Genomic DNA, 17,352 nt, shown 5'->3' on the forward strand with positions numbered 1-17,352 from the left:
AGACTGAAGGAAAGAGAGTATACCTCATAGGTAGTGTTAAAACACGTCTGAACTACAGCTGAGTCTGCCATATAGGCCATTTCTCAGAAGTCTCTGAAAACTAGTATGGATTGATTTAGTGATTGGTCTGAGGGTGTCAATCATCTATAGACTGCTTGTTTATATCTTTATTGGCTCCTAAAGGACACTGATATTGTCTACCCCAATAAATGACAACTCATCATTTGGATTGAAGCAGAACCCCTCTGCATACATTACATAAAGTGAGTCTGAGTGTCAACCCGACCCAAAACACAAGGTCTGTTGCTGTCTGTCATCACAGATAAGGTGTCTACTCTCTCCACCCAGACCGTCCTGATTCCTCCCGTGTCATTCTGTCTGTCCCTCTGTCTCCGGCCTGAGTAGGTCTACACCTGCACTGACACCTACTCCTATCTGTCTGTCATACTGTGTACACACAGCAGATTAGTGTTGATGAGTCACTCCAAACAGAGAGACAGAGTGCAGCTTCCTAACTGATGAGAGAAGGAAGATGAAGGATGGCCAGAAATAGTCATCAGATATCCTGAGGCATTCCTTATCATCTGTTTATACATGTCTGTCTGCATTTATCATTATAACAAAAGCTTATAGCACATCTGAACAAGGCTGTCTTTGGGCGTCCATCACTGGCTGACCAGGCTACTGTAGCTCACTCAGCCAGGTGTCTAAAACCTAATAAGACCATTTATTTTTTCCATAGCAACACTAAACTAAGCACACTCCCCAATACACCACCACTGTGCAGTATTAAAGACAATACTTGCGGGGTTTGTGTGGAGGTCAATGCGGGGGTGCGGGAGGAATGTGTGTGTGGTTGTGTGTGTGTGTGAGTGTGAGTGGTAGTGGTGGGGGGGGCGAGTGTTGAGGCAGAGGTGACATTGTGACTCAACCACCGCCTGAAACTGTCGCTGGCAGACAGACACACTAGCAAGTTCCCCCATCCAAAATATTAGTGCGTCCGCTAACGGGAGCCATACGAAAGAATCCCATTCTACTACCTGCAACACCATACCACCCGACAAAAGCCATGAAGCCAAACGCCAACCACACCTCGAGCATGAGGTATGAATAATGATTAGAGGATTCGTTATAGCATATAGCTTAATGATAGACTCAATGGACCACATTAAAGAGAGCGCATGGAATTTAGCCTTACAGTTAGCTTTGGGGTGGTCAGTCACTAATGTGGGTTAAATAATAACCTAATAATAATATTAATAATAATAGGTTAATAATACGAATATCTTACGGATAAAAATACATAATATCGTTATAATAATATACTTATAATAAACCCTTCATTAATAAAGCTACATATTTACAACTGCTTGCATTCTCTTGTCTAACAGCTTACAATTATTTTCGGTTTGCTATGTGATCGTTTTGTGCCAATCGTGGGCCTGCATGCTAACCGGAGGGCCAGGCAGCACGCCGCTGGAATGTACCCTATTGGGTGTAATTTTCGGCGTTATTCCACCCGCATTTAGACTAACCTAGCTAGGTTAGCAAGTAGCCAACACCAATGAAATATGATGCGTCGCCGTGCAGGATATTAGACTAACTACGACTGAATTAGAGTTGGCTATTGGTAACTAAATATCTCACCTTCACAATGTTCTCCGAGACGTGGATAAGTCTAGGGCTCGAGGAGGAACGAAATAAGACGGTTTCTCCGTTTTTTCCTGATTTATATGAGGTAAGAGGAGGGTACCGCAAATGCGGCTTTTATCATTACACCGCTCTCTCAGTCGAAGCCGCACACACACATTCTACTGATCATAAAACAGACAGACAGAAGGGTGAGGGCGAAGCGCCGGCTTCAGGGCAGCACAATCACTTCCTGTCTATACACCAATAAAAAATAACTTACATTTAAGTCCCGCTTTATAAATAGAGTCTTCGAATGAAAATCTACAACTGCTGTGAATCCCCGCCCATTGAATGAGACGATCCCGTCCAGCCCCTTCACTGGCACAGATACAAGCGACAACAAATGGGATCTTGAGAGATCCCAATTGCCACAAATCCTAACCAATCAAACAAAATATTGGGCAGTCCCATCAGTCTGACGGACGTGTGGAATGCCCAATTGGAGTAAAGTAGCAGGTGCCCATGCAGTTTTCTCGCGGTGGGGTAGGGAGATTTGCACGCTCTTTGTTGATGACAGCATCCCTTGTCTGTCACTCGGAGAGGGACGGAATAGTCCCTAGACATTGATCTAAGGTCGGGTTTGGGTTTAATTTAATGGTTAATGCTAGGTTTGGAGACAGTACTAAGCTGATCTTAGACCTGTGCATAAGGACTGTCTATTGGAAAAGCCGGGCTACTAAAAGAGGCGACCGTCCCAGATTCCTACGAACAGTAGTAACACAGTTACCGTGTCTCCGAGTCTTAAGAGTCAAAGGGGTTTGCCATTTAAAGACAAAACCGGTGCACCAGTCTTTGCTCATCAATTATTCTGATTATATAGGACTAGGTATTCTTCTAAAAATAGATCATTTCTGTTGCATTAGGATTTTTAAAAAATTTGTTTTTAGGTAATAAACATGTGACAACATATTCTATGTAGTTTACAAGCCTGCACACCTTGCACAGTAAAGACACAGTAATTCACTGTATTGTAATGGCGGCAGTCTTTTACAGATATTCAGGCCTATGTTGTGACCAACTACACCTTTCCATTCAGCAACCAATAAATTAGACTCTTATTTGACAATGAGAGAATCTGAGACTCAAGTACAAAATAAACCAGAATTGACTCATAATCAATCAATGTGTTTTATTTGCTCTATAGTGCCATTCTTTTTCACATGGAAGTGCTTTCTGCCACAAACAGTAGTGAAATTATTATTATTTTGTGATACAACAGAGAAGGATGGGAAACATATACAGTGGTATCTGTAGAAAATAATAATAGAGCACAGCTAGTAACAACCTGATTCCACTAACGTACATCCCAACATACCGTGACCTGCAATATCAGAGTTTTATTCTGGAATCTAATAAAGCAACCAACCAGGAAGTCATCAAGTAATCCATCTGGCTATGTTGTTGTTGTGTGGGATGCGTAAAAAAAAAGACTAACGCAGAGGTCAAGAGGTCAGAGTCCTGGTGGTCAGGATTCAAGTACCCCCCCCACACACACAGGAAGTGGAGCAGACAGGACTGGCCATTCACCTATAAATAGAACTCGGTGGCCATGGAGACATAGGAAAATAAGGAAGGACACGGAAGTTGAATAAATGTCAAGAACACCAACTATAACCGATCAATATGGTTGTAAATCATATCATGGAATCTGCTTTAAAAGGTGAAATATCCATGTTTCCTGGTCAAAAGGTCAGTGTGTGTGAAGTGCTGCTTTCCATATACAGTATGTGACGTCTTAAAATGCCATTTCAATAGCCGTTTGTTTGCTTTTAGAGTGCTTTGTATGTACGTGGTGTCCATAGTGTCAACTTACTTCTGTGCAAAGATGCAAGTAAAAGTTTCAGAGTTGTCTGTCCTTGTAGTAGGTAGAACATTACAGCCCTGTTGTGTCATCTAGTGGTCAAGACAATTGGTCAACACTTTACACTTTACGTATCATGTAGATTCATGATATATTGTGCATGGTATCTGCTGGTAAGGTGCATAACCCAATGATTTTGAATTGTAATACTGCAAAAGGAAACTGAATAGATTCTATTTGAAATAATGGCTTAGTTATTATGTAATACCACACATGGCAGTTTAACTTAATGTAAAGTGTGACTAAATATTGTGGTAGTAGCGACGTAGAAGTTAGAACTCTTCATCTCTCAATAACATCAGTATACATATTTCAGAAACCATCACTTTCAGAAGAGTTACACGATTCAACAAAATAGACAGGCAATAAAAACATCTAATTTGAACATTGCAAATCTTGTGCTAGTTATAGAATAACACCATAGACTTCTTTTTGAAGCCACCACCCAATGCATTAGTCTCCCACATAGTGTGAGACAGACACCAACCAAAGCAGAATCATAGAATTCAGGATTAGTCATCCATTCTAATTCTTTGAACAGAACCTCTCTCAGAGAACAGAATGTCACAGAAATTAAATTCCTCCTCAGGTGGTTCGCCAGTGCAGTTGTGAGCCCTCACAGTTTACAGTAAGAACAGGAAGATGTAGGGAGTGGTCAGGGAGGTTTTCCTTATGTAAACGTACTGCAGTGAAGTGACAGTTGTACGTTTCAGGTCCTCAGTACATGCTTCCAGTGGTCATGGCAGTCCAACAGGTTTACGGTCCATTTCCAGTCCCAGCTTAGGGTGCTCTGCCAAGGCCTGGACACTTCCAACAATGTCACCTTAAAGGTAAACTCAGCTAAATGACGTTGCCACGAGCAGCACTGCAGTTATTGAGATGAGTGAGATGCAGGACTTCACTCTCACAGTCACACACACACGGGTGAAAGTAGATGTCATTTCTTCCCAGTATGGGACCTCCTATGTTCACATGATCACACAATTCCATATAGAATCTCTATTCATTCATACCATATAGAATCTCTATTCATTCATTACATATAGAATCTCTATTCATTCATTCCATATAGAATCTCTATTCATTCATTACATATAGAATCTCTATTCATTCATTACATATAGAATCTCTATTCATTCATTACATATAGAATCTCTATTCATTCATTACATATAGAATCTCTATTCATTCATTCCATATAGAATCTCTATTCATTCATTCCATATAGAATCTTTATTCATTCATTCCATATAGAATCTTTATTCATTCATTACATATAGAATCTCTATTCATTCATTCCATATAGAATCATATAGAATCTCATTATTCATTCATTCCATATAGAATCTCTATTCATTCATTACATATAGAATCTCTATTCATTCATTCCATATAGAATCTTTATTCATTCATTCCATATAGAATCTCTATTCATTCATTCCATATAGAATCTCTATTCATTCATTCCATATAGAATCTTTATTCATTCATTCCATATAGAATCTTTATTCATTCATTCCATATAGAATCTCTATTCATTCATTCCATATAGAATCTTTATTCATTCATTCCATATAGAATCTCTATTCATTCATTCCATATAGAATCTATTTTATTCATTCATTCCATATAGAATCTCTATTCATTCATTCCATATAGAATCTTTATTCATTCATTCCATATAGAATCTTTATTCATTCATTCCATATAGAATCTATATTCATTCATTCCATATAGAATCTCTATTCATTCATTACATATAGAATCTTTATTCATTCATTCCATATAGAATCTCTATTCATTCATTACATATAGAATCTCTATTCATTCATTCCATATAGAATCTCTATTCATTCATTCCATATAGAATCTCTATTCATTCATTACATATAGAATCTCTATTCATTCATTACATATAGAATCTCTATTCATTCATTACATATAGAATCTCTATTCATTCATTCCATATAGAATCTCTATTCATTCATTCCATATAGAATCTTTATTCATTCATTCCATATAGAATCTCTATTCATTCATTACATATAGAATCTCTATTCATTCATTACATATAGAATATATTCATTCATTACATATAGAATCCCTATTCATTCATTACATATAGAATCTCTATTCATTTATTACAAATAGAATCTCTATTCATACATTACATATAGAATCTTTATTCATTCATTACATATAGAATCTCTATTCATTTATTACAAATAGAATCTCTATTCATACATTCCATATAGAATCTCTATTCATTCATTACATATAGAATCTCTATTCATTCATTACATATAGAATCTCTATTCATTCATTACATATAGAATATCTATTCATTCATTACATATAGAATCTCTATTCATTCATTACATATAGAATCTCTATTCATTCATTACATATAGAATCTCTATTCATTATTCATTACATATATTATTCATTCATTACATATAGAATCTCTATTCATTCATTACATATAGAATCTATTCATTCATTCCATATAGAATCTTTATTCATTCATTCCATATAGAATCTCTATTCATTCATTACATATAGAATCTCTATTCATTCATTACATATAGAATATATTCATTCATTACATATAGAATCCCTATTCATTCATTACATATAGAATCTCTATTCATTTATTACAAATAGAATCTCTATTCATACATTCCATATAGAATCTATATTCATTCATTCCATATAGAATCTCTATTCATTCATTACATATAGAATCTATTCATTCATTCCATATAGAATCTCTATTCATTCATTCCATATAGAATCTCTATTCATTCATTACATATAGAATCTCTATTCATTCATTACATATAGAATCTCTATTCATTCATTACATATAGAATCTCTATTCATTCATTACATATAGAATCTCTATTCATTCATTACATATAGAATCTCTATTCATTCATTACATATAGAATCTCTATTCATTCATTACATATAGAATCTCTATTCATTCATTACATATAGAATCTCTATTCATTCATTACATATAGAATCCCTATTCATTCATTACATATAGAATCTCTATTCATTCATTACAAATAGAATATTCTATTCATTCATTCACATATAGAATCTCTATTCATTCATTACATATAGAATCTCTATTCATTCATTACATATAGAATCTCTATTCATTCATTACATATAGAATCTCTATTCATTCATTCCATATAGAATCTCATTATTCATTCATTCCATATAGAATCTCTATTCATTCATTACATATAGAATCTCTATTCATTCATTACATATAGAATCTCTATTCATTCATTACATATAGAATCTCTATTCATTCATTACATATAGAATCTATTCATTCATTCATTCATTTCATTACATATAGAATCTCTATTCATTCATTACATATAGAATCTCTATTCATTCATTACATATAGAATCTCTATTCATTCATTACATATAGAATCTCTATTCATTCATTACATATAGAATCTCTATTCATTCATTACATATAGAATCTCTATTCATTCATTACATATAGAATCTCTATTCATTCATTACATATAGAATCTCTATTCATTCATTACATATAGAATCTCTATTCATTCATTACATATAGAATCTCTATTCATTCATTACATATAGAATCTCTATTCATTCATTACATATAGAATCTCTATTCATTCATTACATATAGAATCTCTATTCATTCATTCCATATAGAATCTCTATTCATTCATTACATATAGAATCTCTATTCATTCATTACATATAGAATCTCTATTCATTCATTACATATAGAATCTCTATTCATTCATTCCATATAGAATCTCTATTCATTCATTACATATAGAATCTCTATTCATTCATTACATATAGAATCTCTATTCATTCATTCCATATAGAATCTCTATTCATTCATTCCATATAGAATCTCTATTCATTCATTACATATAGAATCTCTATTCATTCATTACATATAGAATCTCTATTCATTCCATATAGAATCTCTATTCATTCATTAGGATCTCTGTGGGCCTCGTACTAAAGATGTGTTATTTAACTTTTAAAATGTATTACCTTCTACTGTGGCACAAACCACCAGTCATGATGTTTTCATCTGATTGCCAAACTATCACTTCAAAGGGCTCCTTTACATGTTCATCCAGTCTCAACATGTATCCAGCCCCCAAACAGTGGTGGATGGAAAGAGACCTCTGTTACACAAAACACCAACAAGTGTAATGACATTTTGGTGATTGTCATTAGGCCAGAATGTATGCGTCCACTACTGTCCGCGCGCGTCTCAGTGTCAGCCATCCATCTCAGCCTCGGCAACATTTTGTTTCCATTATTGTGATAGGCTCATGTTTTACCGGTATGGAACACCCTCACTATGTATTTAAACAGCGGAGGAGTTGAGCCTCACACTTCAACACTCTTAGTTGTTGTGGAAATTGACCCACTATGCTGTTTACTTTCTGCATCTACGTCATATCGCTGAGTCTACCTTTAACATCCCTCCATTTCCCCCTTCAAATTCTACCAAATATACAGTATTCAGCAAATGAACTAAATAAGGAAAATACTGAGGAAAATCATACAAAGTTAAATGTTTGAGGAACACAGAATCTCAGGTGAGAGAATCTCATATTCAAGACAGAGGTAAACATTAACATAAGATTGTCCCTTCAGCTGGGTACTGTAGAATTTTTAAATAACACAAGGTAACATTTTCATCAAAGTTCTGCATACAAAGTACTTATAAACCTTTGTTTGTTAACCATAGTTAACCATATTAAACAATCAATCATAAGTTTAGAAGTAGACCTTCAAATCACATGTTACCAGACGATGCACTCATATGGTTTTGTGCTGACACTGCACCCAGTTGAACAAGCAACATGTTTGATTAAATAAAGCAAATATATAATAGTCTTGCATTATAAATACAGAATAACAACATACAGTACAAGTCAAAGAAACAGCTTAAAACCGCTGCTTATTTTCAGCTGTTTCTCTGTATCCATTTTGCTACATATCAGTCTAACACAACAGACCTGCTCAAACCTTGACAGAACACAAATCAGCAGAATCAAAAACATATCAATAATGCCTTCTCATTCAGTTCATAACAAACATCCCTCAATGTGTAGATATACACCGTTTTACCTCATTCTCTCACACAGTATTCAACATCAACAGGTTTGGTGTAGAAGTTATCCGTAGGCACAGATCTAGGATCAGCTTAGCCTCTCCAAAACCTAACCTTCACCATTAGGGGGCAGAAACACTAAACTGATCATAGCTCAGTGTCTATGGGGCAACTTCACCTTACTCCCATGTGTCCAGTGTGAGTTGTAACTGAACAGGAGCTGCAGGTACAGACTGAAGCCAATAGGGGTCAGTGTTGTATGTGTGGTCAGCTAGGTGCTGGAGCCAGTGGTGAATGTAGCGGTTGGTTGACGGGACGGGTCTGAGACAGACGGGTTCATAATGATTCTGAAAGATCGCTATGTCCAAATCAGCCAACACAGTTAGAGTAGCAGCAGCCCATCTACCCCTTTCAAAGACAATTCTCTCTCTCTTTCTATCCCTCTCTCTCCTGTTCTGTCCTATCTGTCTGTCCTTTTCTCTCTCTGTTTGACAGTATACAGTATCTCTGTCTCTCTGCGTCTTTGTGGTGTCTTCTGTTTGTCTTTCTACACCTCTCACAACTTCAGTCTCTCAATGTTGTCCTTTTCCCTAAATCTTCTACTTACCTTTCTCTACGTTGGTCTCTTTCCCTATGAAGCCTGTCTCTCTTTCTGCCTCTCTCTCCCTCTGTCTGTCCCTGACTTCCTGTGGATCCTAAGTCACTTCCTGTCCCCTCTGCCTGTCGCCTCCCTAGTTAGTGTGGGTGGGTTGTGAGAGGGAGGATCGGTGGGTCAGGGAGGAGGGGCAGCCGCCAGGGTTGCCCTCAGGGTCATTGTCAGGGGAGACGAGCTGCAGGGCTACTTCGTTCTCGTAGCAGAAGGAGGAGCGTGAGCCCTGGATGTACTTCTGCTCGGCCAACTCTTTAGCGCTGCAAGAGGGTGTGCTGGGAATCTCATAGGTCCGGTGGAAGAACGAGTAGTCCACCTGGATAAGAAAAAGAGAGGGGTCACTCTGGATAAGAAAAAGAGAAGGGTCACCCTGGATAAGAAGTTCTGCTGAATGGCTAAAATGTAGAGAAAAGGGAAAACGTAACAACGAAGCTAGAGGATGAGAAACTCTTTCCTCTTCTGTTTCTATAGGACCTCTCCCCCTCTTACCTGGTAACAGTTCTTCCTCTCGAAGAGCACAGGTTCGAAGCGGTGACCCCAGAGGATCTCGGAGGCGAGGTAGGAGCTGCGACACTGTGTGGTCATGGCTGTGGCCTCCACCATACCCTCCAGAATGACCACCACCTCCAGCTCCGCGTCGCCCTCCAGAGTCCGACGGTCCATCTCGAAAAACGGCGACTCATCGTCGATCTCGTGGACGATGGTTACCGGGGAAACCAGGAAGATGCGGTCGGTTCCCGTGTCGAATCCTACGTTGATGTCCTCGTTGTCCAGCGGGAGGAACTCTCCCTCTGGGGTCACCCTCGGCTGGGGGAGGGGGAAAGAACAGGGGTAGAGAAAGGGAAGTACAGAGGGTATGAGGTTAGTGATTAAGTGTTTAGTTTTTACATTGTTTACAGGAACATATTGTATTGTTCAGTCCAAAGTCTTAAGTGTTATGTTCCACAGAAAGCTCTCGCCTGCCTATATTTCTTGGCTGCACCAGTCTGCAGCCAAACTCCACAGGTCTAGGCTTACTACACAACCTTTTTCAGGAGCCAATCCCCAGCCTCAGCACTGAGAAACACCAGTCTACAGCCAAACTCCACAGGTCTAGGCTTACTACACAACCTTTTTCAGGAGCCAATCCCCAGCCTCAGCACTGAGAAACACCAGTCTACAGCCAAACTCCACAGGTCTAGGCTTACTACACAACCTTTTTCAGGAGCCAATCCCCAGCCTCAGCACTGAGAAACACCAGTCTACAGCCAAACTCCACAGGTCTAGGCTTACTACACAACCTTTTTCAGGAGCCTATCCTCAGCCTCAGCACTGAGAAACACCAGTCTACAGCCAAACTCCACAGGTCTAGGCTTACTACACAACCTTTTTCAGGAGCCAATCCTCAGCCTCAGCACTGAGAAACACCAGTCTGCAGCCAAACTCCACAGGCCTGGGCTTACTACACAACCTTTTTCAGGAGCCAATCCCCAGCCTCAGCACTGAGAAACACAATTCTGCCATGATCCCCCAAAACTTATCAAAGCTGCCCCGTCTGAACTTTGACATGATCAAGCTTTTAAGAAGATCTAAATGTCCCTCTCTTCACCTCCCTGCTCTAGAGCTTTACAACCCACAGGACAATGAAAGCAGTGGTAGGTAGGGGCCACATGAAACACAATAGATACAGACCGGCAGACAATATGTCAGAACACACACCACCACGCAAACTTTCACCAAAATTGCTAACAGATGGCCAGAAAAGAGTATTATCTATATACAGTACAAAGACAGAACCATACACACACGCACACACACACACACACACACACACACACACACACACACACACACACACACACACACACACACACACACACACACACACACACACACACACACACACACACACACACACACACAGAGGTTTTGAGTTAAAGAATCCAGGGAAATGAATCCCTTGGTAAATCTTCTAAACCCCTGAGGGAGAATAAAACAAGCTCTCATTAACCACAGACATCAGAGTACAGTCCAGATGGCCTCGCCGATATCACTCTCTCTCTCGCTCTCCCTCTCTACTTCTCCACATCACTTTCCATCTCTCTCTCTCTCCTCTCCCTCTCTACTTCTCCCCATCACTTTCCATCTCTCTCTCTCTCTCTCTCTCTCTCTGTCTCTCTCTCTCTCTCTCTCTCTCTCTCTCCCTCTCCCTCTACTTCTCCCCATCACTTTCCATCGCTCTCTCTCCCTCTCTACTTCTCCCCATCACTTTCCATCCATCCATCCATCCATCTCTCTCTCTCTCTCCCTCTCCCTCTCTACTTCTCCCCATCACTTTCCATCTCTCTCTCTCTCTCTCTCTCTCTCTCTCTCTCTCTCTCTCTCTCTCTCTCTCTCTCCCTCTCCCTCTACTTCTCCCCATCACTTTCCATCGCTCTCTCTCCCTCTCTACTTCTCCCCATCACTTTCCATCCATCCATCTATCTCTCTCTCTCTCTCTCTCTCTCTCTTTCCATCTCTACTCCCTCTCCCTCTCCCCACCACTTTCCATCATCCATCCCTCCTCCATCCATCCATCTCCATCCATCCTCCCCATCCATCCATTCCATCCATCCATCCATCCATCCATCCATCCATCCATCCATCCATCCATCCATCCATCATCCATCTCTCTCTCTCTCTCTCTCTCTCTCTCTCTTCCCTCTCTACTTCTCCCCTCTACTTCTCCCCACCACTTTCCATCTCTCCCTCTCCCTCTCTACTTCTCCCCATCACTTTCCATATCTCTCTCTGTCTCTCTCTTTCCCTCTCCCTCTCTACTTATCCCCATCACTTTCCATCTCTCTCTCTCGCTCTCTCTCTCTCTCTCTCCCTCTGTACTGCTCCCCATCACTTTCCATCTCTCTCTCTCTCCAGAATTGTTAATATAGTTACTGATGTGTCCTGCCTCTTCTACTGTTTACAGACCCTTCAGTATCTTTACAGTTACTGGTGTGTCCTGCCTCTTCTACTGTTTACAGCCCCTTCAGCATCTTTACAGTTACTGATGTGTCCTGCCTCTTCTACTGTTTACAGCCCCTTCAGTATCTTTACAGTTACTGATGTGTCCTGCCTCTTCTACTGTTTACAGCCCCTTCAGTATCTTTACAGTTACTGATGTGTCCTGCCTCTTCTACTGTTTACAGCCCCTTCAGTGTCTTTACAGTTACTGATGTGTCCTGCCTCTTCTACTGTTTTACAGCCCCTTCAGTATCTTTACAGTTACTGATGTGTCCTGCCTCTTCTACTGTTTACAGCCCCTTCAGTATCTTTACAGTTACTGATGTGTCCTGCCTCTTCTACTGTTTACAGCCCCTTCAGTATCTTTACAGTTACTGATGTGTCCTGCCTCTTCTACTGTTTACAGCCCCTTCAGTATCTTTACAGTTACTGATGTGTCCTGCCTCTTCTACTGTTTACAGCCCCTTCAGTATCTTTACAGTTACTGATGTGTCCTGTCTCTTCTACTGTTTACAGCCCCTTCAGTATCTTTACAGTTACTGATGTGTCCTGCCTCTTCTACTGTTTACAGCCCCTTCAGTATCTTTACAGTTACTGATGTGTCCTGCCTCTTCTACTGTTTACAGCCCCTTCAGTATCTTTACAGTTACTACAGTTACTGATGTGTCCTGCCTCTTCTACTGTTTACAGCCCCTTCAGTATCTTTACAGTTACTGATGTGTCCTGCCTCTTCTACTGTTTACAGCCCCTTCAGTATCTTTACAGTTACTGATGTGTCCTGCCTCTTCTACTGTTTACAGCCCCTTCAGTATCTTTACAGTTACTGATGTGTCCTGCCTCTTCTACTGTTTACAGCCCCTTCAGTATCTTTACAGTTACTGATGTGTCCTGCCTCTTCTACTGTTTACAGACCCTTCAGTATCTTTACAGTTACTGATGTGTCCTGCCTCTTCTACTGTTTACAGCCCCTTCAGTATCTTTACAGTTACTGATGTGTCCTGCCTCTTCTACTGTTTACAGCCCCTTCAGTATCTCTCCAGTTACTGATGTGTCCTGCCTCTTCTACTGTTTACAGCCCCTTCAGTATCTTTACAGTTACTGATGTGTCCTGCCTCTTCTACTGTTTACAGCCCCAGTATCTTCAGTATCTTTACAGTTACTGTTACTGTGTGTCCTGCCTCTTCTACTGTTTACAGCCCCTTCAGTATCTTTACAGTTACTGATGTGTCCTGCCTCTTCTACTGTTTACAGCCCCTTCAGTATCTCTCCAGTTACTGATGTGTCCTGCCTCTTCTACTGTTTACAGCCCCTTCAGTATCTTTACAGTTACTGATGTGTCCTGCCTCTTCTACTGTTTACAGCCCCTTCAGTATCTTTACAGTTACTGATGTGTCCTGCCTCTTCTACTGTTTACAGCCCCTTCAGTATCTTTACAGTTACTGATGTGTCCTGCCTCTTCTACTGTTTACAGCCCCTTCAGTATCTTTACAGTTACTGATGTGTCCTGCCTCTTCTACTGTTTACAGCCCCTTCAGTATCTTTGCTCCCTTCTTTCATCCCTCAACCAATCTTCTTCTTCTCTCCTTTCTTACCTTCATTAGCTGTGCACGTACGTGTGCCTCTACCAGGTGGCTCTTGCGTAGGTTCCCCACCCTCCACATCATGCAGAGTTTCCCGTCTCTCAGCGCCACCACTGCCGTGTCAGAGAACAACAGCGTCTCGTTACGCTTCTTGGGCTTAGCGATCTTCGCCATGACCGCTCCGATGATGAAGGCGTCGATGATGCAGCCCACAATGCACTGCAAGACGACCGCCATCACCGCCAGGGGGCAGGCCTCGGTCACGCTGCGGAAGCCGTAACCAATGGATGTCTGCGTCTCCAGGGAGAACAGGAAGGCCGCCATAAAGCTGTTCACCTGAACGAAACACGTTTCCTCCACTTCCACCACCGCCCCTGCTCCGGACTCATCTCCTCCCCCGGAAGAGGCACCCGAGCTGGGGTTGAGGCGGATGGCGAAGTCCCCGTGCGCGGCGGCAATGAGCCAGAAGACGAAGCCAAAGAGCAGCCAGGAGAGGAGGAAGGAGAGGCAGAAGATGACTAGCATCCAACGCCAGCGGATGTCCACGCAGGTGGTGAAGAGGTCGCTGAGGTAACGCTGGCCCCTCTCGCTCATGTTGACGAAGGTGACGTTGCAGCGCCCGTCCTTGCCCACAAAGCGGTGGCGGGGCCGGAGTCTAGAGCGCCGGGTGGGCCGGCGGCTTGAGGAGGAAGGGGACGACAGTGTTGAATCTCGGTCCGAGGACGAACAGCCTTCCCCCCTTCTCCCCAGACTTCCGCACCTCCCGCCCCTCAGTCCTGAGCGCCCTCCTCCTTTCATCGATCCTTCCCCTCCTCCTGCCTCCAGGGCTCCGCTGGGCCTCCGTGCATTGCTGCCGTTGCCCTGCAGGGGGAGTGCTTTGCCATTTCGGTTGTGTGTGGGAGAGAGACTGGTGGGGCTCCCTGAGCCTCCCGTGCTCCCCCCCACCCTGGCCGTGTCAGCAACACTCAGAGCCAGCTTAATGACTTCCTCCTCGTCTACCAGCCCGTCAACCACCGCACTGAAACGTCGCTTAACACGCGCCGCTCCCATGGTGCTAAGTACAATGTCTTACACTGATGAAGCTGTAGTCTCAACTCCTATGTGCTTTGTGAGTTTATGACCACCTAGGTATTAATAAGAACCTGTCTTACACTGATGAAGCTGTAGTCTCAACTCCTATGTGCTTTGTGAGTTTATGACCACCTAGGTATTAATAAGAACCTGTCTTACACTGATGAAGCTGTAGTCTCAACTCCTATGTGCTTTGTGAGTTTATGACCACCTAGGTATTGATAAGAACCTGGTGTTCTGTACTTGTTTCCAGTTCCACTGTTTCTATGGTGAAAAGTAATCCATCTGATGTGGTAAAGGTAAATCCATGAGGAAAAACTGTATCCAGCAGTAGATGACTTCCCTCACTTCCCGGATCATTGTTCCACTAACTTTTTATTAACAGTCAGGGTTACTCACAGCTCTACAGTGTCCTGATTCACAGTCTTCCTTCCATTCTCTTGAAGGAAACTCAGTGGTCAAGTTGTTGCTGTATATACTCCTCTGGTCAGAAACGTATTCCACAGCAGCAGATAGACAGTCTCGCAGTAATACTGTATAGTCCCTGTAGTACTTACACTCCTTTGGGCTGAAGAGGGAGGTTACACACGTGTCCAGGGTATCAACAGGAGGGACCCATAGTCTGTGGCCATCTTACGAGGAAGCAGGAGTTTTGCTGACAGTTTGAAACAGCACAAGGGAAACACATTGAGCAGGCTACAGGAACTGAGAAGCTTGAAAGGATGAGAGCTGGGGATACAATGGGGTAGTAGTAAGGAGGATATATACTCCCCACATTCACTAAAGTGCAATATGACAATACAGAGTCCAGGGGTAGATCCACAGTACAGTACAGTCAAACGGGGTCTACGTTTCTAACACGTATCTTACATGCAACCAGCAGAGAAAAGAATAACATGCTGTTTCTTACGTTCCATGATCTTCACTTCCCAGTGGTTTGGTCATGGAAAATACACAAGGCAGATTGAAACAGAGGAGGAACTCCTTAGACTATTGATTCAGATAATGGTACACAATTCCAATCCATTCACTTCCTATCAGTCAGAATATGTTCCTCCACCCTTTTATATCTATGTTTCCTTTGCTACAGGGCCTTGGAACACATTTATGAGCTACAGTAGCCATGCACTGTGTAAATAATACTCACTCAGTGTCTCTCACAAGTGGGAGACTGTGACCAGCAGTTTCCCCTCAAATCCAAGTTTCTTTTCCAAGCCACAAAAGTCCTCAAATGTCAGTGGTGAGTTCTTGGCACAACAAAAGCAGACTTTTAGAGACATTTGAAATATGTTTGCGGCTCTCTCAGGTGACTGCTTTTTTAACAGGATATCCTAGGTTTGATTCAGGGCAAATCCAAATGACATAAAAAATGTTTGGTTGCGATATTAGACTTTACCTTCCGTACACATTTCCAGTGGACTGTGGGTTTCGAACGCTGGCAAGTCTTTGACCCCCAGTGAACAAGCTAAACATGTTACTAGGTTCCTGAGGAACAGTTCAACACTTCACCAGCTCCCTGAGGACAGTTTACAGTGTAGCACCTTGACCACCTCCCTGAGGACAGTTTACAGTGTAACACCTTGACCAGATCACCTAAGACCGTTTACAGTGTAACACCCTGACTAGGAGCAACAAAGGCACAACACAGGAGAATACCAAGGCAACAGTCATTACCTGGTGTCCTAGGTTTACACAGAGACAGATGTTACCTGTTGTCCAAGGTTTACACAGAGACAGATGTTACCTGTTGTCCAAGGTTTACACAAAGACAGATGTTACCTGTTGTCCAAGGTTTACACAGAGACAGGTGTTACCTGTTGTCCAAGGTTTACACAGAGACAGATGTTACCTGTTGTCCAAGGTTTACTCAGAGACATGTGTTACGTACTGTCCAAGGTTTACACAGAGACATGTTTTACCTACTGTCCTAGGTTTACACAGAGACAGGTGTTACCTGTTGTCCTAGGTTTACACAGAGACAGATGTTACCTACTGTCCAAGGTTTACACATAGACAGATGTTACCTGTTGTCCAAGGTTTACACAGAGACAGATGTTACCTGTTGTCCAAGGTTTACACAGAGACAGATGTTACCTACTGTCCTAGGTTTACACAGAGACAGGTGTTACCTGTTGTCCTAGGTTTACACAGAGACAGATGTTACCTACTGTCCTAGGTTTACACAGAGACAGATGCTACCTACTGTTCTAGGTTTCCACAGAGACAGATGTTACCTACTGTCCTAGGTTTACACAGAGACAGATGTTACCTAGTGTCCTAGGTTTACACAGAGACAGATGTTACCTACTGTCCTAGGTTTACACAGAGACAGATGTTACCTGTTGTCCAAGGTTTACACAGAGACAGGTGT

At 41.6% G+C, this 17,352-nt stretch overlaps 2 protein-coding genes across 7 annotated transcripts in view; both read right to left on the bottom strand.

The window, feature by feature from the left end:
• LOC112234897 (myosin-10-like) overlaps nucleotides 1–1,827 on the bottom strand; it is a 71,016-nt gene extending 69,189 nt beyond the window's left edge. For 4 of the 5 annotated variants that reach the window (XM_042305069.1, XM_042305070.1, XM_042305068.1 and 1 more), the window contains exon 1: nucleotides 1,648–1,827. The gene's annotated coding sequence lies outside the window, so the exon portion shown is untranslated. The remainder of the gene's footprint in view (nucleotides 1–1,647) is intronic. The other variant, XM_042305071.1, reaches the window with a different exon arrangement.
• A 5,664-nt stretch (nucleotides 1,828–7,491) lies between these two features.
• LOC112234896 (inward rectifier potassium channel 2) lies at nucleotides 7,492–17,081 on the bottom strand. 2 transcript variants are annotated; one of them, XM_042305075.1, is made up of 4 exons: nucleotides 15,193–17,081; nucleotides 13,923–15,113; nucleotides 9,841–10,158; nucleotides 7,492–9,667 (listed from the first exon to the last, which is right to left on the bottom strand). In XM_042305075.1, the coding sequence occupies exons 2-4, from the start codon at nucleotides 14,958–14,960 to the stop codon at nucleotides 9,434–9,436; spliced, it is 1,590 nt and encodes a 529-aa protein (XP_042161009.1). In that variant the 5' UTR covers nucleotides 14,961–15,113; nucleotides 15,193–17,081; the 3' UTR covers nucleotides 7,492–9,433. The 2 variants fall into 2 exon arrangements, with proteins under 2 accessions (XP_042161009.1, XP_042161008.1); XM_042305074.1 differs by having other exon boundaries at nucleotides 13,923–17,081.
• Between the last annotated feature and the right edge of the window lie 271 nt (nucleotides 17,082–17,352).

The sequence above is a fragment of the Oncorhynchus tshawytscha genome, linkage group LG23, assembly GCF_018296145.1.
Source record: "Oncorhynchus tshawytscha isolate Ot180627B linkage group LG23, Otsh_v2.0, whole genome shotgun sequence".
NCBI classification, from domain to species: Eukaryota; Metazoa; Chordata; class Actinopteri; order Salmoniformes; family Salmonidae; genus Oncorhynchus; species Oncorhynchus tshawytscha.